The following is a 26,851-nucleotide window of genomic DNA, read 5'->3' as shown; positions in this document are numbered from 1 at the left end:
AGGAAGGTATCGCAGATACGATTTTGAAACATTAAAACATCCAGCAATATGACAATTAGTGGAATTTTTATGTTCAAAGAGTTAACATGATGTTATGAGTCATGATTTGGGATCAGTAATAGAATGTTCCAGTGCCTGGTGTCTCATGCCGCTAATGAAATATTGTAACTCTTTCTTTCTAGCAATTTCTCATGGAGAGCAACCATCAGATCTTGAAAGATCTTTGGTGGAGAGCAACATTGCTACTGACCTAAGCATTGCTTAATGGGTATTAATTCCGGTACAAGTCTTTAGGACATTAATCTTTACATGCTAATCTTACATCCTACACCTTGTCATAACAGCATCTTGTACAGAACACAGCTGCTAGGTTCTAAGTAGAAGAGCACATACAATTACTGTATAAGGTCTACACTGGCATCACTGCATTAGTATCTGGTTCATTACCAGAATTTAAAACTTCTGTGGTGCCTGTGACTGCAGTGTTGTGTTGCTGAATACGTTAACTTTAGAATTTACTTAGATTGTATTTGCAGTGGAAAGCACTAATACTAGGGCAAATTTGTCAACACCTGATTATCACGATGAAATTTTGGGCAAAGCATTAGCACTGCGATGTTGATGCTATAAATATGCTTTGTGCAGGGCAGGAACAGTAGCAACTGTGGTCAGTACAAATGAGTCATCAGCTCATTAACCATTCCTTGTGAAATGATTTTGATGATGGTGCAAAGCACATTAGGTTTGTTTTTTAAAAGAGCCATTTCATGGAACATTCTCTTAGCATAATCATTAGGGCAACAAATTCTCTAAACCACAAATAGCAGCAACTAAATGGTTCCGAATCTAACTAAACATAACAACTGGAGAGTACAGACAAAATGTTATGCATGGATTGTGTATAAAGATTAATATAAATGTACAGTACATGAATATACAGTCCTCTCAAACAGTACTTGGAAAGCAATGACAAAAGTGTTATTTTTGCTTTACAGTCAAGCAATTTATATTTGTGGGCAATTTGTATTTGTATATACAGTTCCTGATCAGAAATAAATGTGCACACAGTTATCATGGTGAATGTCTACTTACTGCTGAACAGGCACTGTACACATTATACATAGTTTAGATATTACAGGCAGTTCAATAGGATCCTTAAAAAAGAAGATGTGGATGCATTGAAAGCTAATATTGTATTTAAGGTTTCCAAGCTTGTTTCTTTTTTAAATGCAGTGAATATATGTCACCTATGAATTAACAAAGTGTGGACAATATCAGCTAGATATCACAGACAGATACAGAAGTAGATACAGGAAGATCACGTAACATTGCAAAGCATGCATTCTGCAAATGTGCCTACTGCTAGCAAAACAATGCTACTTTAAATAAGTAAAAGCCAAACGTAGACAAGACAATAAATTATATTTTTACATGATGATTAGTGAATGTTTTGAAATGAAAATAACAAGACTGAGATACTGCTCATAGCAGGACATCCAGATTGAAAAGCACTCAATATACAGCAATATACAGTACGTCTATTTTTGTTGTTAACATCCCCCGCTAGTGCAAGTTCCAAGTGTAGCTTATTCTTCCATTTTTATTTTTCGCTCCTCTTGACTTTTATTTTATTAATTATCGTAACAGACACTTATTTTATTTTCAGTTTATTATACCACTTGTGGTGTATAATATTTTGAATGCAACATTTTTATATTTACTAATAATAAATAGCAAAGAAATATATTAATACATTTTAACATTTTATACAAATTAATGTTTTATTTTGATTATGTGCACTATGAATGCACAGTAACAATATCACCAGACAGATTAATGCTTTAATAGTTATGAGTTGTATTCTTTGACTGCCCAACAAGCAGTTGGAGCTGTAATGTCAAAACTGGGTTAGGCCATAAGGGGGCAGCATAGAGACATTGCAGATACAGGAAAAAGCTGCATTTGAACAAGGATATTAAGGAAATAGTGTCACCTGTGTGAAGCCAGTCTTCTCTATTTAAGGGTTCAGGTAGTAGGTGGTCCTTGTCTACTCAGAGGAGAACATAGGCCTTCGCTATCATGCACAGTGACAGAGCAGAGTCTCACAGTGAGACCTAATGTATGGATAAGATCCTCACTGACAATTGTGGCAGTGAGAAGCCAGGTCTTGTGGTAAAATGCTGAAAGATCAAAATGGCAGAAGGGACTGGTTCAAGCAGCAGTTCCGGAAGGGACTGGGAAATGCTATAGACAGTCTAAGGATGAGAGAGAAGAGGGCTGTTTTAGCAAAGTGTCAGCTCAGATTTTAGTGTGGGACACGTGGTCGAAGTTTAAGGGGGAAACTCAGTTACATGGTGAGATATTTAATTAGTAGTGTAAGGCTCGAGGTTAAAGTTCACCAGGGTTTCAGACCCCCAGACTCCTAAACAAAACAGTTATTGAGAGCAGGAAAAAATCTCATGGAGTAGACTTTCACAAGCATTTTAAAGGGACTTTAGTATCACTTTTATGAGTTATCAACTATTAACAGAAATTTTGGAACCAATGGTGCATGTATTGTGAGGGATGAGTGTAATTATTTATAAAAAAAGTATTAAAATAATTATGGATTCACGTACTGTAGAATTAATTTTACATACAAATGATATAATATTGTGTATTGTGTAATTATTTTAAACAAAACAAAAAATAACACCAACACATTTAGTGGGTATAAGTATTTCTTTAGTATTACTTAAGGATTTTTGTTCCTTCTTTGCTGAACACTCAGTTGCTGTAGAATATAATAGAGAAACAAGGCTGGCCAACAAATTTCACCTCCCACTCCAGAGCAGTTGGTTCAGTCCAAAACTGTTGCACCATGTTTCCTTTGAAATGACCATTACTATGTTCACTTTCCTTTAAACAAACCTTTCCTTTAAACAATAGGGTGATTCCTTTGGCTTGCCTTTCCGCTCACGCAATTAAAATGAGGCCCTTTGCAGTGAAATGTTAGCATTACAAAGGTTTGGAAAATGGTTTCCCTTGCTTATTCCGTGATAAACATGGTTAATTATTCTAATATTTTTAGACTCATAATCCATCCATTCATTTTTAATGGCTTCTTCCAATTCAGGGTTATCTATCCTGGCAAGTGACGGACACAAGGCAGGATACACCCTGGATGGGATGCCAGTCCATCGCAGTGCACACACAGACACACAACCTCACCCCAGGGTCAGTTTTCCCAGAAGCCAATTAACCAACCAGTTTGTTTTTGGATTATGGGAGGAAACCGGAGCACCAGGCGAACATCCATGCGAAAATACAAACTCCATGCAGGATTAAACCCTGGACCCCAGTGCTGAGAGCCAGCTACCCAAACTACTGCACCACTGTGCCACCCTAGAATAATTTAAGCAATTATTTATGACAAATTACCCCAAGAATGGGCAGTAAATAAAATTAGATCAGGGGTGTCCAATCCTCTTTCTGGAGAGTCTCTATGTCTCTTTAAGGCAGGAAGCACCTGAAGAGCTGGGAGAAACTGTTAAATTGGTTTAGTTAAGCTATTAAGCAGGTGGTTTAGCTCACAGGCTCTGTGTTGGAATGAAAACCCACGGACACACCAGCACAGCAAGGCCAGTATAGGACTCTCCTGCCTTAGATCATGCACAACAAGTGTTCAAAAAGTATACAACCAAATTTTGAGTGAATATACTGTATATCAGAGATAGAGTTTAAAATGGAATGCAGAAATTATCACCTTTCTTGAAAAATTTAATCTGAAATAAAGTTTTATAATGCCTCCATGTATAATAAATAAAATGTGATCTGACTAACCAAAAGCATCTCATGATAACAGATCATAGCATAACTCCTTCCAGTCGTTATTTGCTTTGCATGTTCTATGTACCAGTTCATACAGTATGCTGTAAGCATAATCCTGCATTTTCTGATGCTGTTCAAATGTGAAATATCAAACAAAATCTCTGCCCACCTTTCTGTTATCTGTGATTCGATGGTAGTAAACAGATCACTGTTCTTTAAAGAGCACTAGTACATATTTCCTGCAGATGACCCATGCAGTCTAATAATGGGTCAGTGAAAATTATTCTTGTTACTACACTCTATCATCATTTGTGTCACACTATATGGATAACCCTAGTTAGTTCAAGATGCTGCCCGTTTAAAGCTCTTGAGCAAAATTGACTGATATCCATCTTGTCAAATATCTTGTTACCTACTGTCATTATAAAAAAACTGATGACCCTCTCACTCAGTAGGTCAATTACATACATGAAAGAGACCATGCTCACTCTCAGATAAATTGCAAAGCTCTCCAGGAATGATACTGAATTTATTCAGCAGAAATCAGTCAGTTAAAACAGCAAAGCAATCACATCTTATCAAGACTGTTTAAAGAAGAGACCATTCTTTTGTATACACAATAATGAATGTTTCCACATCCTTTCGTTTTAATTCAGAACAACATCTTTTCCCCTCTCAGAGAATTTCATTAAATAATAAATAGGTGTCTGAAACTCATTCTGGTTGTTCAAAGAACAAAACCCACCAAGAAAGTAAACTACACCCACTTAATCACTGTTTCAAGTTCATGCAACTCATACACTGCATAATCCATTCTTGTGTATTTTTAGGACAAGTACATGCACTTGAATAATGCACTAGGTCTTTGAATTCTGTTGCCCAGGGATAATACCCAGCTCTGGTCAGAGCAAAAACAAATTTGGTGTTTCCCATTTAGTCCCTGGTGAATATGTTACTCAAGCACAGTGGAAGTTAGCAGGATCAGCTAAATAGAGATACCTGTTTTAAATGATTTTCTAGAGAGCAATACCGAAAGAATAATCCTAGACTGAGATACACAACAGCATTTAGATATGCTTACCTTCATTTAACAGACCTTTCAACAGCATTAATACACTTTAAGCTATTTTGTGAGTATAGAGCATAAAAATTAAGCTAACAATGTTATAAGGAATCACATAGATTCAGCTGCCTGCCTAAGCCCTATGCTTTTCCAGTACTTTTAACTTTATGTGTTATGTTTACTATACACAGTGCCTTAACATTTATTTTAAAGTTGTCATCACAACATATATGTTCTCATTCTTAATATTTTAAACAATTATCTTCCATCAGAGAGGTGGGTTGTACTATGTATCTTAAAAATAATAAACAACAATCATGTTGATACCTACAGTATAATCCCTCAGTCTGTGCAGTTATTAAAGAAACTGCTGTTTCCACGTATTTATGCAAAAGGCATTCATTTTTCTCAGTAAAAGAATGGCTGCAGCCCTTCAAAATCAGCAGCGCAAAAGACTTCTGAAATCATGAACACGGCATACTGTATATATTAAAATGTAAAAGATGCATTTATTGACAACCTAGTGTGAACATAATAAGAAGAAATATCGCAACCTTTTACTTGCGTAAATTCAATAAAGAATTCGTTAAGGTGAATTCCCATCCATTATTGATTGCTCTGTGGGTTTAGTCCAACAAAGCCCAAGCAATTTTTTTAGAGCAGAGTACTTCATTTGCTCTCCATGTACGAAATACCATTGCTGTAAATAATGTATTTTTTAGCCACCTACTGGTTACTAATGAGTTGACCTGCTGTAAACTTACAGTATCATGTAACAAATTTCACCCAGCACATTTTAAGTAAAATCCTTCACATTTTGAAATATACATATTTTTCTTTAGGACACATCAAACAACTATTCTGAGAAATCTATTTCACTTTTGAGAACATCACATTCTTTTTACTTTTGTCTGCTTAAAACTAGAAACAATGCTAAAGTGCGTTCTTGTCTGCCCTACAGCAACTAGTTTATTCTGTTAAGTTTTGTTGATAAAAAAAGAAATAACTTCCACCAGTAAGAAAAAAGTTTGGACGTTTGATCACTTTTCTAGAGTATAATACTGGGTATTTGAGTTTTGATTCAAACATGTTGTGTAGTTTATGGGATCATATTTAAGCACCAATCTTGGGAGGTTTTTAAATACGTTGTCAACATTTCCATACAATCCTAATCAAACTAGACAATATTAAATTGGGCTTAGAACCGCAAGGGACACAAGCCTAAATATATTGTCACTTGTTTCTCAATTGCATTCCGTTATTAATTTAATACATCCCAGACAGTGCAGAGCATTACCAAAACAGATGTTAACACCTAATTGAATGATTGTCCTCACTCAAACATTCCAGTTCCTAACAGTGGTTTTTGTTGTATTGAGATACACTTGAAAATATATATTAATTAACAATATTCAAAGAAAAATGCAATCTTATTTGAATGCCAGACATTGCGTAGACCCTTTATAATCTATGGCTTTCTACTAGCTACTACTCCCAAAGAAAGTCCAGAGTAAAAATAATGTTAGGAATATAAACTTTACTAACACCATTTAAAGTTTTATTTTATACAGTATACAGCATAATTTCCTCATTATATATAATCCACCTCAATATATGGAATATGTACAGGTACATGTCTTATTTATGGTCAATATATTGTCTTCGGTACTGATAAGGTTTGAATGCTAATGAGGTGTTGTCATATTGTGTTTTAGTAACAATGGTTGTTGGACTTATTTCCAGAACAGACAAACTAATGCCATTCGATTGTGCTAAATCTACTCAGGCTCATGTAGCTGAATATTTGCTTCTGTTCTTGACATTATCCAGCAATTTAACTTCCAGCACTTCAATGCAGAATCTTATTTATTCCAGGTAATTAAAAACTGGTTCATATACCAGTTCTACACAATTTCAGAAATGAATCAAAAACAAATTAAACCTGAGCCAAAACCCCCACCTTTGCGCACAGCATCAGTGCATAAAACTGGATCAAGATTCATGCAAATCACCTCCATGACCTTGACTGCTGACCTAAGTACATTCATAAAAAATGAAACATGCTTTCTTTTTATTAATCAGAACAAATGCCGCTGCAGACTGATTTCTGGAAGAACATTCTTTGTGCAAAATTCAACTTCAGCAATCAGCACTCGAAAAATAAAACATGTTAGTATTGTGCCTTCCCGATTTTCTGTGAACTACACACTACTTATTTAAAAAAAAACCTTAAAGAACCCTTTCTTATAAATGGATTGGCTAAATTCATTGCTGAAGGGACAAGCCATTTTTTTCATTGCTATGATATCTTAAAAAAAACATTAAAAATCCTTCCATTATAGAAGGGTATGCTGAATGCCACCCTGAAAAAGCAAACGAAGAAGAGTTTCTATAGCAACCGATTTGCAATTCCAAAATGAGTGGAAATGCCAAAATGCATTTTAATAGAGTATTGTTGACTCGGCTTTTTAACGCGCTTAAAAAATCACTGACTTGCGGCGAAAGCAGTTTAATTTATTGAACTCTTAAATAAACAAGGCGGCACAGTCCTCTTAAAAAACAGATTACTCTTTTTTTGTGACACAATGTATTCAATGATAGAGATAGACAATACCACTAATATCATGTTGAAACTCTGATGTAAAACCTAAGTTCCTTGGCTTTGTTTTTGATACCACAATGTATTCTGATGTATTTCAATCTCACTTGTCTTCAACAATTTCATAAGCCAAGAGTGATCTATTATTGTTCACTGTCTACTGTATAGATATTTTTCAGAACAAAACGAGCATAATCTTTCAACATGACAAGGTACCTCAATCTTTGCAGTCAAGGTCCAGAAACTACGCTCTTATTTGCCTGTGCATGATCTGTGCATAATTATGTTGCCAGCTTGCTTTACATATACTGCAAAGAGTGCTTTAATGAATTTGTATATGCTGCGGTGATTCGCGGTAAGTAATTTTGCTAGAGCCAATAGAACAAGGAAAGAGTATCGCAGATTTCCTTGTAGGAAGCTACAGCTGTGATAACAAATGCTAAATACATTTGCATTAAATAATGTACACACTGTTCTGTAAGTTCTGTATTAACAGGTTCTTAGAGTGAGCGACAATGATGCTCAAAGAGTGTAGACCTGAAGCAACAGTAATACAGCAGTGGCAGAAACCACAATTAAATCAATGAAAACAGTCAAAAAGCCACTCCATCATTAAGACTGGTGTGGCAGAGATGGATATTCAGTATATACTCTAGTATATTAAGCAAAGCTAAAAACAAACCACACACAGGCTGCAAATAAATTGTAATTATGATGAGATTTACAAATGCTGAATTTCATGTCAATATAGTTAATCTTGGCAACAAATCATTGTGGTACTGCTGAATTAACTAATAGCTTAATAGTGGGTTTATTAAGTTTCTGTTCCATGTTCACAACAGAAATAGATTCACCTAACACCAGTAACTAAATTATAGATGATAAGGTGCCCATTGACCAAGACTGAGAAATTCCATTAATATTCATTTCAAAGCTGGTGTATATAATGTATAAGGGTTAGCACTCTGATGTAAGGAATTATACAGTGGAGCACAGCTTAAATGAATGCTGCTAGACAGCAAGCGCTGAAACTGAGAGATATGAATTCTGAAAGACAACAGCAGGGAAAAATAGTGTAGCACCAACAAATATTTCTAATTATCTCAAGGGACTTACTGTAACAGCAACAAGTGGGAAACCCACATTTCCATGGTTCGTTTTTACTATTAACCTTATTTTATTTGATTTTCTCAAGCAGGTTGACCTTATTTCTGACACACAGGGGCTCTTTTTTGTAACATTTAGTGAGAGTATATTGGGCTGCTGAGAATGACTTTGCTGAAAAAAAAGGTTACAATTGACACCTTCTGATCTGTGACCTTCAATTTTTAATCAATGTTATATGCTGAGATCAAAAAGATGAAAAAAAAAATAACAACCAGTGTGTCTTGCTGCTACGAGGAAACCAGAGAGAGCACCACGTGCAGAACAAAGCAAGCCGAAACAGTGCATCTTATAAAGTCTCCATACATTTTTAATAAAGTATAATAAGTCATGACAAAAGTGACAGGCTAGAAAGGTGATGCAGTGTCTCAGTGGTTGTCACACACAGAGAGTTTGACACTAAAGCTATTTTTCAACCAATTTAAAATACATTTAGTTTTTTTAACATAGGACTTGTTCATTTCATATAATCTAATATAAAGACTAAATCAAAAATGCTAGATGTACATGGATTTCAGCCCTGAAGGAAGAAGAAAGATTGTTTTTGTCAGGTCAAACTCTAGCCCCTTCACGTGTACTAGGTATTTAAATATTAATTTTATTTTCCTTTTGTGTTGTTTTTTCTACTACTTTGATATAAATTGTAGAAAAATATTAACGTCTAACACTGTTATCCAGTATTTTGTAATTCTTCAACATTTTATAGAGTCAATGGCAAAATAACACTGGATTAACAATGCTCACAAAATCCACCCATTATGTGATGCAATATATTAATACATTGTACTTGTAACTACAGGCTGTAGAGTGCCAGTCCATAAAATATACTCTCAATGACAATGCATTAAAACCCTACATGCCTGCTGCTCTTGGCACTCCTAACATAACACAAACATTTTTCTTCCCAACAAGAAAAAACAAATATTTGCACCCCACGGCATCACAGACAGTGCAGTATCAGAAATCACACAAAACACTTACATTTTATAGATGCTTACTGTAGTATTTCTATAGTTACCAATTAACTGTAACTTACACTGGATTCAAAACAGGTACTTTGTTACAGTTACTCCCATTTACAATGGACCAACCCAATATTGCATGCGCATAGCTTTTGTTTATTACTATTTACTAATAACACTTCTATTACATATCTCCACAGTCACAAACTGTTTTATATATTAAGTCCATCAACAGTGATTAAACAATTCAAAACATTACAAATGAACAGTTACTCCAGAGGATGAAAAACAATGCCTACAGTACTTCCTTTTTGGTGTTTTTACTGAACTCTTTCTTTGGCTGTAACTACAGGGCTGGATGACTACTCCAACCCCAAGCCATAAAACAAATAAACCCCTTCATCATTTTTAAAACAGTCTTCACAACACAAGACCTTTCAAGTTTTCACTTGTCTTTGAATCTCCCCAGGTTCACTGCCTCGAGGGTTTGCCTTCGCTCCCTCTCACTCAGAGAGAGCTTGGTCTCTTAGATTGCTGATAGACAAAAGGTGCTGTTTACCATCCCCTGTTTATACACACAGGCAAACTGTCAACGGCAAGAGTGTGGTGTTCATTTATAACAGTCAAAGCTGCACAAGCAGGCACTGTGCTGTTCCAGGGGGGCAGAGGAGGGGTGGGCAGCCCTGGTCCCGGAGGTCCAATGTGTCTGCAGGTTTTCTAGGTCTCTTCAAGGCACCTGAACAGCTAGAGGAAGTTGTTAACCGACAATGAGCTGATTCAGGTTGTGAAGGGCAGAATGTAGAATGAAAACCTGCAGACTCCAGGACCATGTTCACCCAATTCCGGCACAAACCCTCTCAATCTACCCTCTCTATTAACATTTTACACAAGTTTACACAATTTCTCAAAGTTTGTATTTAGTCAAATTTGTTATTAGAAGCAAATTTATTCTATTTGAGGTTATACCATTTCCTCATTAATGCAATAATTTTTCCATGTTGTTTTCCCTCTACCTAGTATAGATAATTGAACTTCTAATGCATAAACCAAAGTATATGCTGCTCCCCAGGGTAATTTGTCCAGAATAAGTACTAAAGTGCTTACCTTTTACCGAAAGGCTCCCAGTACTGCCTGCTTCCCCAAATCTGTTTCTTGCAATACATGTGTAGCTGCCACTGTCTGATTTTGTCACATTTGATATCCAAAGACTTCCATCTTCCAAAACAGAAATTCTGTAAGGCAAACACATAAAGACTATTTTCTGAAAATGTATCTCAGGAAACAAAGCCTTTTTCTCATAGAAGTACGTGATGAATTTCAAAAGCCATGACATTGATATTATATTGCATAACTGTTACAACTGACCTTTTCCACTGCATTAAAAATAGTTACAATGGTAAGCTAAATGTAAGAAATTACAATTGAATTACTTTGGTTATGGAATGATTTCAGAAACTGATTCTTGATTAGTTTGTTAACTGGTTTTAGGGTAGGGTAATCACAAAGAGCAAAAAGAAAAGATACAAACTTGTATTATTATCTCAATCATGCAACATCAAACATTGCCAAATCGTTTTCTATTCTTGATAAAAAAGTTTTAAAAAATCCATCAAGTTATGTATCGCCACAGGACAGTCACTTTAAAAGTCATTATATTGGATATACTGTAGGCTCAGAACAGAAAATAAGAACATAATGTATGAGTTCTTATGTGTGATAGTGGGTTAATATACAGTCCTTTCCCATCTGGACCACAGAAATGATTGACATTCTTTGTGAAGGTTTTGTGAAGTGTTAGAGGAAAGACTCAAATTGCCAACAGCTGTTTTATTGAAGCCACAAGTATTTTTTTCTCACCTCTTGTTAGTACTAGTACGGCAAGTTTCAACATTATGATATAAAATCTATTATAAAGAATATTCACAGGATTATCAGGGTAAGAAATTTTAAAAAGTCAAACTGAAAGACAGCTGAGAAATATGACTTTAAGAAACCTTTCACTTCTTCAGGTTGTTATTTATGAGGTACTGTATATATTAAGGACAAATTGTATATGGCAGCTGCCATGTATACTTCCCTGGAGTTTTCACAATGGTATAGATTTATATTTTTGGATAAACAGCATATTTGATGGTGCTGTCTTAAGGGCTGGATTTTAAATCTCTGTAGAATACATCTCGCACGACACTAAGCATGCAACTTAATGTTAACTTAAATGGCAAAACAGCAATAAGATATGCAGCTGTTTAGTGAATTGCCAATGGTACTGCAAAAGGTCAATGACCCTTAACTGAAATATTATTCTTTCAGATTAATGAGATGGACATGAAAACATTGTAAACATGGTGTAGTTTAAAAGGGATTACATATTCTTGTTAAAACAATCGATAATCGATATTTAGCAATTTAATGAATTTACAAGTCTAATATTATTATGGATTTTATCATTTCAAAATGCAAATATAAAAATAACACTTTTACTCATGGAAGTTAGAGATATGCAATAAGAATACACTCTTTTACAGAACTCATCTTTGATAGACATGTAATGAAGTATTTTATGCTTACAATTACAATATACTTCATTTGGAATGACAATGAATTGCTGTACATTACTGACACCTAACATTCAAATTACAACAGCTACAAATTGTTTAGTAAGTACAGTAGCACAGGATTTCTTCTTAAACTAATGTTAATTTTTCTTCAGTTTGCAGAGAACAAATATGTTAGTTTCTCTTGATGTAAACAGGTCATACAGATTTCAACATCTTTATCCTCCTTCTGATTCTGATTGCAAAAATTGCTCATTTGAAAATGTTACCACAAACTGAGGGTCTATGTTGTATTAATAATTCATATAAAATGACCGTTCTGACAGACGTCTTCATATAATTAAATGGCATTTCCCAACAAGAAGAGGTAAAAAGGGAGAAAGGTTAACAAACAGGCACAGGAAGAATAAAATCTATGAGAACATCAGAAAATCCCAGGCAAATTACTACTTGTGGCTCCATGAATATCAAGTGTCTTTTTCATTAACAAGGGGAAAAACCTGAAAATATGCAGATGGAAGCTATAACTACTAGCTTCCTGTCAACTGAAAATGTAATGCTGTTGATACTAGTGCGCTGGCCAAGAAGCTAATTTGTTGCATACACCCTTTTTTTTCATGGCATACCATATTTACCCAAATATAAATTGCAATTATTTTTCTATAAATTTCAGGGTGGTAGAATTGGCCTGCGGCCTATATTCGAATATAGCTAAACAGTGTTGCTTGGATAACACGGAATGGGTTTTTATTGGTGTGGTCCTAGTCACTTTGCTTTAGGCTAGGGGACATTACATATCAGTTTGCATTAATCTCATCTATCTGAAAAACCCCTGTATCTGGAGCAGGGTTGCGCGTTTACAAGCAATTATGTTCATTCTAAATAGAGTGGGTGTATAAAGGAATCTGGTATTCTAAATTAATTTAAAAGCACTTGATTGACTCTATTATATACTGTCATACAATTGGTTATTTAATTCTTGCTAAATTCAATTATTCGAACACAACAAGCTAAAGCATGTCTTGAAAAGTTTAAGGAGATCAAGTTTGAAAACTGGGCCACGGTGGCGCAGAGCAATGGTTAACATTGCTGCCTCGCAGTGTTGGAGGTCTGTGTTCCAATCTGAACCCGAGGTGTTATCTGCATGGAGTCTGTATGTTCTCTCCATGTTAACGGGGCTTTCTTCTGGGTACTCCGGTTTCCTCCCACAGTCCAAAGACATACTGTTAGGTTTATTTGGCTTCTATGGATGTTGTGTGAGTGTGAGTGTGTGTCTATGTGTGCTTTCCGATGAACTAGCACCCCCTCCAGGGTGTACCCTGCCTTGTTCCCATTCCATAGGTAATGAAGCAGTTAGAAAATGGATGGATGGAAACTGGACCATTCAATATGGAAAGTTCTGTCCCAATTATAAGTTACTGTTTATTACTGATATGCAATCCTGCTCCTGGAGTGCTAATGCATCTTCCGGTTTTCATTCCACACCGGACTCTTAAGGACTTGATTTAATATATCTGATTTATTCTCATGGTATTTCAAGTACTGTACAATGTTTCCAATAACATGTTCATGAACTTGAAAAAGTTTGCGGTCAAGTACCATGGTAAAAGCAGAGATAGGTGTTGTAAAGAACAGGAAATACATTAATAAATAGGAAGGAACTGCAAAGCATTATATACAGAAACGTTTATGGAACTTCCAAAGTAATATACAGTAACAATGATGAACTACTGGCTATTATACTGTGGCTATTTACCATTACATTTGACAACAAAGAAATATATCCTATGTTTTTATGCAAAATTGTTCAGCAAAATTAAGCAAAATTGTCATGTACTGTACCAAAATCAGATGTCTAAGCAAATAGGCATTAGTAGCTCAGACTTGCTGCACGTAATAAAAATGAAACATATGGTTTATCTATTTTTTCTAATCCAGTCTGACAAGAGTTTTATATTTAAATCCAAGAAAACATTACACTCTTTCCACTGCAGACCAAGACATAAATGAAATACTGAAAAGTGATATTAATACTTCAATGGTTAGCAGGACTACCCATTACAGTAATGCAGATAGTAGAATTACAGTATATAGCAAGGTACAACAGAAAAGGCGATGAAGTGTAACAGAGTCACACAAGATTCCGACACAAATTCATTTGATGGGCATGTTCATTCACCCATTTGAAGTTATCCTCCTTGGTCATTCAATCACAGGGCACAGGGGAAGAAGTATAAATAATTTAAAGCAGAGATGAAAGAGAGTGCAGAGAAGAATGGCACTCTTCATTGCTGAGCCACACAAGATAAGGATAAAAAAGCAATAAACCAAAAACAAGGCTTTTATTTTATTTTTAACATATGGGGATTCCAAAACACATCTTTGTGAAACCACAGAAGTGTACAAAAGAGACACAGAAATCAAGCCACAGAAATGAACGGTGTGTAATAGAAAAAGCGTTCTTTTTTTCAGCTAGATCAAAGCCAACCATAACCACAGGACCAATCATCCATCACTTCCACTCTGAAGTGCAAATTGCAAAAATTACATGGACTCAGATAGAGTCCTCTTCCTTGTTAGTTTTTCTCACTTTTTAAAAGAAACCAACACTCCAACTGAAATGTGCTAATAGAGAAAATTTCAATTGCATATCAGATTTGATACTCCGTTATAATTTGATGTAGCTCTTCAGACAATATCTTTCTTTTTCCGTATTGCTGCCTTGGTGCTCTGTGCGACATGTACTACATTATTAGGCAGATGCTGTGCTCTAATATACTCTGAAACAAGGTGCACTTTCTCTGAAGAGAAGCCAAGGGTTTCTTTCAGAGGTGCGATGCACCTGGTTCACGAGGAAGATGTGGCCTAATTAAGTTCACTATATTGAGACAATAATCTCATGTATTCAGAAAGAACAAACAGAAGGCAATGTTCAGATCAAAAATTGTTGTGAGCCTCTCCTTTATCCATAATCCCCCCAAGTCTTCTTCCCTTTTATTGCCCACTCCTCTTACTTCACTTTCCATTAAGGAGATTGTGAGACAAGCATCTGTTGCACTCCCTTTCTTTTCTATTGCTTTTGCTACCATATATCCAAAAATTTGAAAGATGAACACTTAATACAGAACAAGAGGAGACATAACATACTATTAGTTGAATCAGAACTAGTTTTGAAAATTTCCACCTTGTTAGCTTGTTTTATTGCATTGATCCAATCAGTGCATTGATTTCACAAGAAGTAAAACTCATGAATATCATTATGCTTTATTCAAAACGCTAAAACAGAAAACATCTATCCTTATGTGTATACAAAAGAAATGATTTGTTTTTCACTTTCTCAGTTCAAATAAATAATAACTGGCATTATTGGATTTTCAATTGACACAAATACACAGGAGATGAAGCACTTAGAGGTGGTAACCGAAAAACAACACAAACGGATTTCTAAATAAGTAACAGACTTTTTCTGTACCACGTTAACTGTCATTTGTATAATCAAGCATAATTCATTTGAGGTTTGAAAACAACTTCTCTCAGTTATCTCAGTTATATGGTCTTGTGGAAAACATGTATACAATGGGCTACAGTAGGTTTAGGGCTAGGGAGAAGGAATAATTCTATTTGTACTGTATTTTAGATATTCCCGCAACCACTTGAATTAAGTGAGTTTTAATGAGCATATAGACTCTATTCAAGACGACAATTCATATTTTAAATTATAATCTGATAAATATTTAATTTAGGAATTAGACCCTTATGATTACATTCAGTGGTTAGTGTCTTCTGAGAATCTAAATGTGAGTCCTAAAGATAAGAAATGCTGAGCATTTTTGTACCTCACTTCCTCTGGTAAAGGTGATCACCACTGACCTACCTGTGGGCGGTCTTTTAATCATGATTGTATCTCCATGTCTGAGGATAGTACAAGACCCACAGTGAAAAAATATGAAGAGGCTCAGATACTTTATCTCTAGGAAGTGAGAGAAGGTCGCCTTATCCTCAAAAGTGGAAAGTGGCTGGAACAAACACTGGATGTTGATCTATGCTGTCAAATGGAAGTTTAAAAACCCTGCAGTGAAGGAAGTGAAAATGTCTGGAGTTTCAAGATAAATTGAATCTCTGTTTTTAAGATCGTATCCTGCACATCTTACTGTTTGAAAGGGGTGACCCTGCCAGTCCCATAAATTGAATTGAACAACAGAACTCTGACCTAGGAAGCAAAAGTGTAAAGGTTTTTTAAATTAAGCTTAACAACAGGGACATTTGTCTTCAGGTTACCCGTGAAATGCACCAATGCCTTTGCTCACACTGCTTTTACATCTACCAGAAAAAAAAAACAACACATTAAACTGTGCATACTATTATGTTCTTGGCTATTGAGCTACGTTATCCGAGTTCACCATGTGCAGTTTGCAATCAATTAATCACTAAACTAAATTTAAAAGTTAAAAGATACCCATGTTTATTGAACAGATGTGTGCAAGTAAAGCACTTGCTATACTGTATGATCAGCAAATAAACACAGGTATGTCAATGAAAAGTGCAAAATTGATCTAAAAACCATTTTGCCTCACTTCACCACACAGGAGATTGTGGCCATTTTTTTTTCTTAGGAGTAGCTTCTTAGTTTTAACCACGGTAAATGTGATAATATAAATCATACATTCATTGACTATAGCATTGAGGAGCACTCTGCTAAATCCTTTGATCAATTTGGGTTTGACAATGGGACTTTATAACAAAAAGCAATTAAAATAAATCATACTGTAGAGTAACAAGGATTTTCTGTAGAACAAAAATATATTTTTTGTTTAAATCACATATTTAAGGTAAGGGCACTTGCAGGTTAATAAACTTTTAACATTTCATGCACTAGGCAGTCATACTGGGACAGAACATAAGAACATAATAATAACCAAAAAAGTAAATGTGTTTTTGGCTCATCCCAGATGAGGCCTGACCTGTTCACTTGAGAAACTTTTCATAATCATCAGCAACATGATTTGCTGCATTGATTGAATTGAAACACGGCAGATTTTATCAACAGTCAGAGTTATTTTATTAAAATTTGCATCTGAAACATTGCTACTGTCATTTTTACCTTAGCAACAGGCTGTAAACCATTCTGAAAAGCATGGTCCATTATGCAAACTGCTGCTGTTCAAAATCTGTTAGGCCACAATACTCTAAATACTTCAAGTACGGTGGTAAACCAAGTTGGCCACCTGACCACTATTTGTCTTTCTTTTTTGTTTAATAAGTGGCCCATAACACTAACACCTCATGTTTAAAAACTTTAACTCCAAACATGGTAGATATGGTTCTAATGACAATGCAACTGCAGGATTAAATGAGGCATACTGTATACTGTATGAGGATTAGCCTGGTCTCCATTGTGTTGTCTTGTTGATATGCATCCCATATGGAAAATTGTTTCTGAGTAAAAACCACTTTGTCATTTAATACCGCACTTGGTAAGTGCCAGACTAGTAACAATGCAATTAACAGAAATATGGTTTCTGCTTAAGCCAGGACAGCTGCCATTTTTTCTGAACATCAGACTGCTTCTCTCGTGGGAACAGTGTTGACTGAACTGAAACTTAGCAGGTTTTTAACACACAAATCTGCTTCAGATTTGCACCTTGCAGGTTGATGTGGTATCCGTTTTTGTGGCCACCTTGGGTCTTGGTTAAATGTATAGCAACAGCTTCATGAAAACAGCCAGAAAACGTGTCCATCATCTTAACTCCAAACTTGGTATTATCACAGTACTGTGAAATGTGGTTTCTCCATAAACCAAGTTGGCCAACTGACTGCCTTTTTGGCCTGTTGTTGAAATGTGGCCTGTACTTTAAACTAGTAATGTTTAAAACTTGTTATTGCTACATTCCTTTACTATGGTATTTACACTTGGTACTTCCTTGGTAATGTTAATAACGTCTTGCAGTTTTCAACTTTACTTAAATATCTTTTAATGAAAATACTTAAATCTGTAGAAGCAGTTTTTACTTACTGCAAATTGTGATCAAACTGTTGTATTATTAGTACCCATGGTTCTAAAATAATGTGAATTATTTTGCTTCCTTATTTTTTGCAAAACTAGTCTCTGAAGAAAAATGTCTAATATAGGAGACTATAATAGGAAAATGAATGACAGAAAAAAAGTGAAATTAGAACATAGTCAATAATGATCTTTGGCCCACAAGGATGTACTTACTGTACATTTTAGCAATATGGTTTTATTGTATATAAACATAACATTGAAAAAGAAAAAAAAACATGTTTCTTGCCCTCAAAAAGTAAACAAGAGATTATATATGCTCTTAACTTATTTTCAGGCTGTCAATCATACCATCTGTTATCTGGCTTAATAAAATACTGTATCATGTTTAAGGTACAATGATGCAGAACAGCTGAAAAGATGGATGGAGAAATAATGAGACGTGATAAAGAATGATGGATGATAAATGTCAGTAACATTAGCAGAGAATGTATCCTGTATGGTATATATGGCCCTATGTCCTGCTAGTACTGTGCTTTATTATGGCATTTTATGATATTTTAGAATAGGAGATAAAAGATTGAGTCATAGGCTATAACTGAAATGACATTTCTTCTCACAACTTTACTGGACTTGTTCTTGTCTCTAGGGAGCATGATAGCTCTAAGGTTGCTATGGCAATCTGTAGGCTCATAAAACCAGTGCCAGTGGTAAAGTATTTACCCCTATAAGATGGTTATTAATCTTTGCATTGTACAATAAATGCAATACAAGCATGTGCCAAATTTCCACAGCAGCTTACTTGTGGTGTAAAGTGGAAAATTAAATTGCCTCTAAAATGCACATTAAAGACTTTTTGTTGATAACATTTACTTACATGCTACCCCTTCATTATCATATTTTGGAATTTTAAGATAATACATAACTGTAATTGCATTTTCCTTTCTTATTAATTCACTGTTTCTCTTTGTTACATTATTTGGACTGTGGATTAGTATATATTTTTTTCTAACAAGAAAGTATTCTGATGTAATGTTTATATGCTTGCACTTGACATCTCCTAAGGTTGGAAGTTTTTTTTTTCCCCCAGAAGCTGTCTATATTCCAAAGGTAAGTATACTCAACAAGTAAAAACCTACATAGAAAAATCAAGACACAGTAACCCAAAAGATATCTCAATAATGAAACAAAAAACATAGAATATGAGCTACTACCACATGGTAGAAGTTGATGTGCATAATCATTTCAATATGGATTGTTACCAAAACTATGGAAAAGGTTTAAAAAAATTAAGTTCATAAATGAAGAGCTTGTTAGTTCCTAATTTTGAGTACTCCTCAATTGCATGATACTATATAATAACTGCTGATTTAGTACATTTTTTAAGTAAATCCACCACCATTCTGCATTTATCTGTCATAGCAAATTCCCTGCTGCATGTCAGCATAGATTGTGTTCATAATTAAACATGGGACAGAAATGTTTATCAGCACTGAACACAAAAGGCTTATAGATGTATCAGTATGGGCTTTCTTTAATCACAAATTGCACTCTCAGTTTATTCCTTCCAGCTGATATACATCTTAAACTCTTGCTCTGAGGTATCCTTCAAGGAATAAAGAGCAGACACGTGTTCGAGAGACATTGTCTGAAGAACCAAGATGGATTACTCGTGCTGTGTTAGCGGATTCTCACTTTGAAAAATGATATCAGCAGCAGTCTTGAAGATAAAAATAATCCCGTGGAGCAGAGCACAGGATGTGAAATGGTAAAAGATTCTGTCCTAATCGCAACAAACATCTTTAAGTTCACTTTTGTTTAGGGTTAAGAATTATTTGTGTTAAGGCTACAGCATGGCTTTCACTAGTAGTTTAATTCACAGTTTTTTCATTCCTTAGGTTAGAAAAAGGTTAGTATAATGTTTGGTAAAGTAGCAACACATTGGTTACACATCTGTCAATTAAGAGATTACATTAAAGTGAGGTATAAAGACTGCCTCCCTTAATATGCAAAGATTTCAGTTTGGCAAACCTGTTTTTAGGTGTTAGAGATGCTTACCAATCAGGACATAGAAGTGTTTCAGATATTACCCCATTTTCAAATTTTCAAAAAGTTATCAAAAACTAAGTGAATTGCTACTTCACACTTAATTCTGTTCTGTAATTGTGAACTGTATAATAGGGCATTTTTAATTACTGACTAAAAAAAGAAAAAAAAGGACTTACGTGATTAAAAAATAATTTGTTAAAGAGGTTTGAAGAAAAAAATGAAGAACATTTGTCTATAAAACATTCTGTAATTATTTCTAATCACTTGAAACCTTGTTTAGCAAACAAAAGATTTGTCACTCTCTGTTTCTCTCCAAAAACAGCACTTTTTGTAATGAAAATAATGGTGGAAACAGATAAACATGTAAATATAAATTAAGGTATCAAAGTCAAAAGTTTCTTTTGATGATCAGTTTATAATGTCTGATAATATGGTAAATTGTATAAGACATAGAGCTCATGAAACATTTATTTTATTTTTTCTCTCTTCATTCAAACTTTCCAGGAATTCTGCAGTGACACCTGGCTAGGATGGCAGCAGAGATAGGATGCTTTCATACCAAGCACCCATCCCTCCATCCAATTTCTAATCTGCATTATCCAATACAGTGTCATAGAGGAGCCAGAGCTTTATCTAGCAGTAACAACTGCACTGTGGAATACACCCTGAATGGGATGCCAGTTCATTGCGGAGCAAACACATACTGTATACAAACACATACAGACACTGCTCTTTCCTATAGGGAGACACCAAGGGAACTACCAGGCTTTCTCAATTAAACTAATTATTGTAGGTTTTGTGGATTGTCTCAGAAAAGTGATCTCTGGCCATCAAGCTTGCCTCCAGAGGTTGGAGTTCAGCAGGTTCCTTCCAAAGACAAGGGTTGCTCTGTTTTCTGTTGACAAATAAAGTAAGTGGGTCAATTTTCTTTAGGACGTGCAGCAGCAAAACCAAAAGTGTTTCAAGAAGTCAGACAAAGTGAGAACTCTGTTTTAATGCCATTGGGGTGAATGTGAGGACAGAAGCCAGCTACTGTATCTACAGTAGCTTGAGTATTACTGGCTTGCTGGAAGGTATTGAAGGAGATGATCCTATACATTTCTGGCAAAACATTCTGCAAAATATAAGTTCAATTCATGAGGATACCTAGGAGTTATGATAGCTTTGACAAACAGTGAAACCCATTTTAGATTCATCTCTTAACTTATTTGCTATATTGACTGCCATCTTATCCTTCAGGTGGCCAAAAAAGCAAACACAACCCCTCCATCTGATGAAGCATCCCTTCTGTCCTCCATGTATTATTCTGCTTTCACAGCATAGAAAAATGTTTTTCTCCGGTGCAAAAATCAGTTGGTGGAGGAGATACAGTATTCCTGTTTTACTCAGTTAATAGGACAATCATTAGCACTGGCCAATCCGGTTAGTTCCACATGTGGTGGTGAGATCTATGGATTATCTTGTTTTAATTAAACAAATTACTAAAGGATTAAGGACCGATATTTGGAATTTTAAGTTTTAGGTTTCTCCCTAACCAATGTATGAAAGAATAACTATTAAAGTTAATGGGATATTAATGGAATTAAGTTATTTGAGCACTGGAGAAGTGTGGTTACACTGATCTCAGCAGCTGACCAAAGACATCACTTAGAGGCCCAAGAGGCCCTGCATTCATGGGGATGTGTGCAATTAAATAATTGCACAGGTAACTGTATGAGCAATTCAATGACTTTGTATGTATCGCATAACAAAGATGGATTAAGCCAGAATACTTTCATATCAACCCTATTCTGTAAGAGTGGGATGGAATTTTCTTACCTAAATGTCCCTGCTGATTAAGAAATACAGACTAGTCAGTCTAACTAAACTCTTCCCATTTGCTGCAAGCATTTTTGAAGTTCCCAGTTTAAAATCTGACCCAACAACTTTAAATCTTGACCAAATCAGAGACCGGGAACTTTAGAATATTTTCATGCTCAACCCAGTCCAATCTGAACAGGACTGTGTTTTTAAGCAGATTACTTCCAGAATATAGAGGACAGGTGCAATTCATTATGATTGCATGTACAGTATGTGATCCAGTGCAAGAAGGTTTCCAAGCTTAATTATGTGATCAACTCACTATTTGCTCTGGAGTAAACTGCAGATTACACCTTTCTGCTCAAACACAGCACCTAAAGTTGGATCCCACAAGGTTTCAGTTGGGTAGCAAGAATGGATCAAGAAACAGGTTTAAGAAACCTTGCTATCTGTGAAAAAGGAGAACCTGTACATTTTATGTGGGATGGACTAGAAAATTAGGCAATAAAAGGGATTCCTACTCTGGAACTACAGACTCACCAGTACTCAAACAGAATTCCCAATACCCAAGAAATAATATCTCTACTACAAACATGCTCAATGTCCTAGAAGGATCCTAGACTGGATCAAAATGAGTGTCTTGATTCTTTTGAGATAATGAAGGACACTAATGTCAATGCCCTCTAACCTTGAGAAGGTTAATGAAGCCCTCCAGGAATTCTTTTCACTTTTTATACTGCTATAGTTGTAACAAACATGACCAATATCCAGAACTTCTTAGAACCAACTGAAACTACTTCAGTTGACTCCTGAAAACCATGAACTTGTAAGATGCTCCTACAGCTTTGAAGCAGGTAAAGGTAGCTGCTTATTAAGTGTATTAAAAAAGCTCTGGACTTAGACAGCATTTCATCTGAATTGTTGCTTGTGGTGTGCAACCATATTGGCCTTTTAATACTAAATTCTAGTGATTTTTCAATGCAAACTATCTCTTTCCATATTGATTATAAATGAGTTCTAATTTCTAAGTTCTAATTTTTGAAAAGTCAAAATGACTGTAATGTTTAAGTTACAAGCCATTACTGTTATCAAACAAGCATAAAACAATTTGTAAAGATCCTTTCTAAGAGAAACATATGTAATACCAAATACATTGTGATCAAACAGATTTCCTGATGGGTCAGTTTGGATCACATAATATAATGTAGCTCTTCTATATTCCATCTAGATTGAACCCTTTAAAACTGACCTCTTGCACAGTGATTTCTTTAGTGAGGATATCTGATCCCTTGTACAATACTAGAATTCCCTATATTTAAAAACACTTTAGGTTTGGTAATTTGGTAATTGCTCAATAATAGTTCAACCTGTTTTGTGCTGACTAGAGCAAGAATTAGTTTGCATTAGGCAGAAATACTGAACAGTCCAGTCCATTATTACCATTACTATTTGCTATTTCATTAGAACTGTTGGCACAGGCTATTAGACAATATATGAGCAATACTCTGAGAACCATAGAGGGGAACAAATGCTTTAACACCCTGTAGCTTGATCTTGTCAGAACACAGCATGCTAAGCAAAGCTAGACCTGGTCTGTATTTGGATGGGAAGCTTCAAAGGAAATCTAGTCTGCTGCTGTGGAACGGAACTTATGGTCGGGAATTCCGCAAAAAATCCTAGTATGGTCACTACAGGAGGTAAATGTCCCTTGCTTAAATCAAGGTCCTAACAACTGTATTTTGTTATTAAAAACTCCATAGCACTATTCATAAGAATTTCTGTTTCTTGGTATAAATTCCACTGTGGGCTTGCACGAAATGGCATATTTAAAGTTCCCCTTTCAACTGGTGAAGTATTTTCTAATTTCTTTACCTGATATGCTATCTGGAAGGGATAATGGCACATAACAGCTGCCGTGTCACCCAGGTGGGTTCTGCACTTTAGTATTGGATAAATTGGTCCGTTCCTATATGTAAAGCACTTCAAGATGAAAAGTGTTATACAAATACATTTATTATATTTCACTCTATATTTCACTCTATGCTGATGACATTGTCATAGGTTGTATCTTTCTGACACTGTAAACTTGCAGTATACATGTGGCAACTCGTGATATAAAATCAACTGCCTCAGAAGCAATGCCTTTATATCCCACTGCTACAGCAATTTTTCTTCCACCCTATTTTCCTACTCTACTTAAGTGCAAATGCTCATGTTTGACTAATTTTCGTATTTTGAGCTCCTCTAAGATCGTAAAATTCAAGGAAAGAATATAGTCCTGAAAAAATGTAAGCATATGTGTCTAGTTGATGTTTTTTACAGGATGCACTCAATCATAGGACCATTATAAAAGTGAACATAATTCTTCACATCTATGATCCTCACTTCATTTTCACCTGAGCACCTAGTGCCAACTAAAGCAGTAAACAGTCAAGGGCTCAGATAACAACCTTACAACATACCAGAGATTGTAATGGCCTGGGTGAACCTAATTTGAGTATTTTTTTTCAGTTGAATGAGTTTAACATTTGGTGGTAGTACAGCTAGGTTATCTTATATTCTTGCTAGTGCTAAAACTGTTTCAATAAGGGCAGAAGCTTTCTCTCATGTCCAAAATCTGTTTGATTATCCCCCTTGTATCTTTTGTGAGCTCCTGTTGTATCTGTAACATATTTGATCTGTTTCATTATGTTTTATAAACATAATAAAAACATATTAAAATAATAAATATTAAATAAGAGGGTCCCATCTGGGCCATCCTGCAATTGTTGAATATAATTTTCACACAAAATGATAAAGATGATAAATCCAAAGTGGTACCATACAAAATAAATCTGATACCTGTGAAAACTTATTTTGTGGATATAATACATGCATCATAAGGGAAATCACATTACAGATTCAAACTATAATGGTACATATGTCATTTAGTTGCAAACAATCAATCATAGTTGATTGAAATCATTACTTATTTATTGCAGCAAAAGAAGTGACTAATCAATCATTTAGATCCTTAGTGTTTTAGTATGAATGTAAACTAACCAAAAGCCATTGCAGCACTGTGGCCAAGACTGGAATAGAAACATAACCTGCAACAAGAAAAAATATTCTGTTATCTGATAAGAAAATATACAGTATTTTAACACTTGGCAATTTTTGTGCTATATGAGTGTTATTTCTGTAGCAAGTGTTTGACCTTTTAGACCTTTTGTCCAGTGCTACGGAGTTCCACATACTGAAGTCTAATTCTCTAATCCTCTACTGGGAAGTCTCTATTATCCCTACATCCTCAGACAACTCGGCTGTCAGGCCATTTTTCTGGTGCTAACACAAGTCTGACAACTCAAGGACCTAACACGAGGGTATTACATATATTTTACAAGAATTCTGTAAGTACACTACATCATAAATAATAAACATGTTTTTGTAATACTTAAATATAGGCAGGAAGAAAGCACTGCAGGATACATTTTATTAAAATCACTATGGGATTTTTTCCCCGCTTTAAATGCACATTGATTTCACAGAGCATTGAACCTTTGGTAAGTGTGTGTAGAGCTACAATACACAAAAGGAACATATGAATATTGGAAACACAGAACAGCTTGTTCTTTATTGTATTTTCTTTGCTTTACCATGTTCTGTTTATCTGTTTATTACATTGATTGTAAGCAATTGTAACTTGATTGTAACTGTATGTCACTCTGCATAAGGGTGCCCACTAAGCAAACAATAAGGACAGGAATAAGTATAAAAAATTAATAATATGATCATATGTTTTTTGGAACTCTTTTTACACTGTGCTGCTGTATCACTGCTCTATTACTGTTAGGACACTGTACCGCAAATTGTTGAGTGATTCAAATTCTACATTACAAACAGATATTTCAATTAGACTAAAATGTAGAAAATGGTGAGATTTGGTGTACAAAATTAAAACTGACATGTAAAACACAATTAACCAAGCCTTCCTAATAAAAGCAGCAACGTGCTGTCTTTTTGAACATTTTTCTGAAATCAAAACGTATAATGCTATATATTCAGAATGAAACTTTATCTTAAATCTTTTTATAACACAATTCAAGGTTAACATAATAAAAGTATTGTCTATTATTGTCATTATTATACTATAAATTGTAAATACTGTTCATTTTACAACTAATATTTGAAGTGCTATAGTTCTCTTTCAAACCATGGAAGGTTACCCCTTATGACTATAGCATATACTAAATCTACATTATCAAAACTCCTGTAATTTATTCAACACTACATTTGTATACAGAGTTGGAATTTCAATTTTCCAACTAGCTGTCAGAAAGCAAGCTGCACCTTTCTATTATTTTGATGGGTAATGAAATTAATAACGATCAGAATTATTATTATTAATAATAAAATAATTTTAAATAATTTTAACATAAAACTGTATCTACTTTCTCCACTGTTTACAAGGATGATCTGTAGCCGAAGCCCACATAAAAACAATGTGAACATATTTACATTTAAGTAATTTAAAACAAATTCTGGGATTTCAATTTACTGCCTTGAAGGTAATGACCCAGAAACTTGTGATGTTTTACCTCATGAGTAACCAATAGCATTACAGAAAAAACACTCTAGAAACCAAATATCTTAATGTGTTTCTTGATTTCTGGGAGGTGAGTTTTAGAGCAGGAAGATAGATTTTCAGAGAGCCAGCAATTCCCCTTGGCTCTGCATGGCACTGTCACTGGTCTGCTTTAATGTATTTGCCCCTACTGTTAAACTATTTATGGATACTATGCTGAAATTTACATTAGCACCATTGTTTCTAAATTATTGATTGCTTCTGGAATGTAAATCCCTAGTGTT

General features: G+C 35.0%; 1 protein-coding gene across 5 annotated transcripts in view; it reads right to left on the bottom strand.

Moving 5' to 3' along the window:
• Nucleotides 1–26,851, bottom strand: part of LOC148661897 (contactin-4-like) — a 328,736-nt gene that overhangs the window by 15,869 nt on the left and 286,016 nt on the right. For all 5 annotated transcript variants that reach the window (XM_088636370.1, XM_088636368.1, XM_088636372.1 and 2 more), the window contains exon 12: nt 10,703–10,830. In XM_088636370.1, the coding sequence (XP_088492496.1) occupies nt 10,703–10,830 (128 nt within the window). The remainder of the gene's footprint in view (nt 1–10,702; nt 10,831–26,851) is intronic.

This window comes from Lepisosteus platostomus, chromosome 6, assembly GCF_059453375.1.
Source record: "Lepisosteus platostomus isolate fLepPlt1 chromosome 6, fLepPlt1.hap1, whole genome shotgun sequence".
Classification (NCBI taxonomy): domain Eukaryota; kingdom Metazoa; phylum Chordata; class Actinopteri; order Semionotiformes; family Lepisosteidae; genus Lepisosteus; species Lepisosteus platostomus.
Note: the sequence above shows the minus strand (reverse complement) of the source record. Positions and strands in the feature narration are given on the sequence as shown.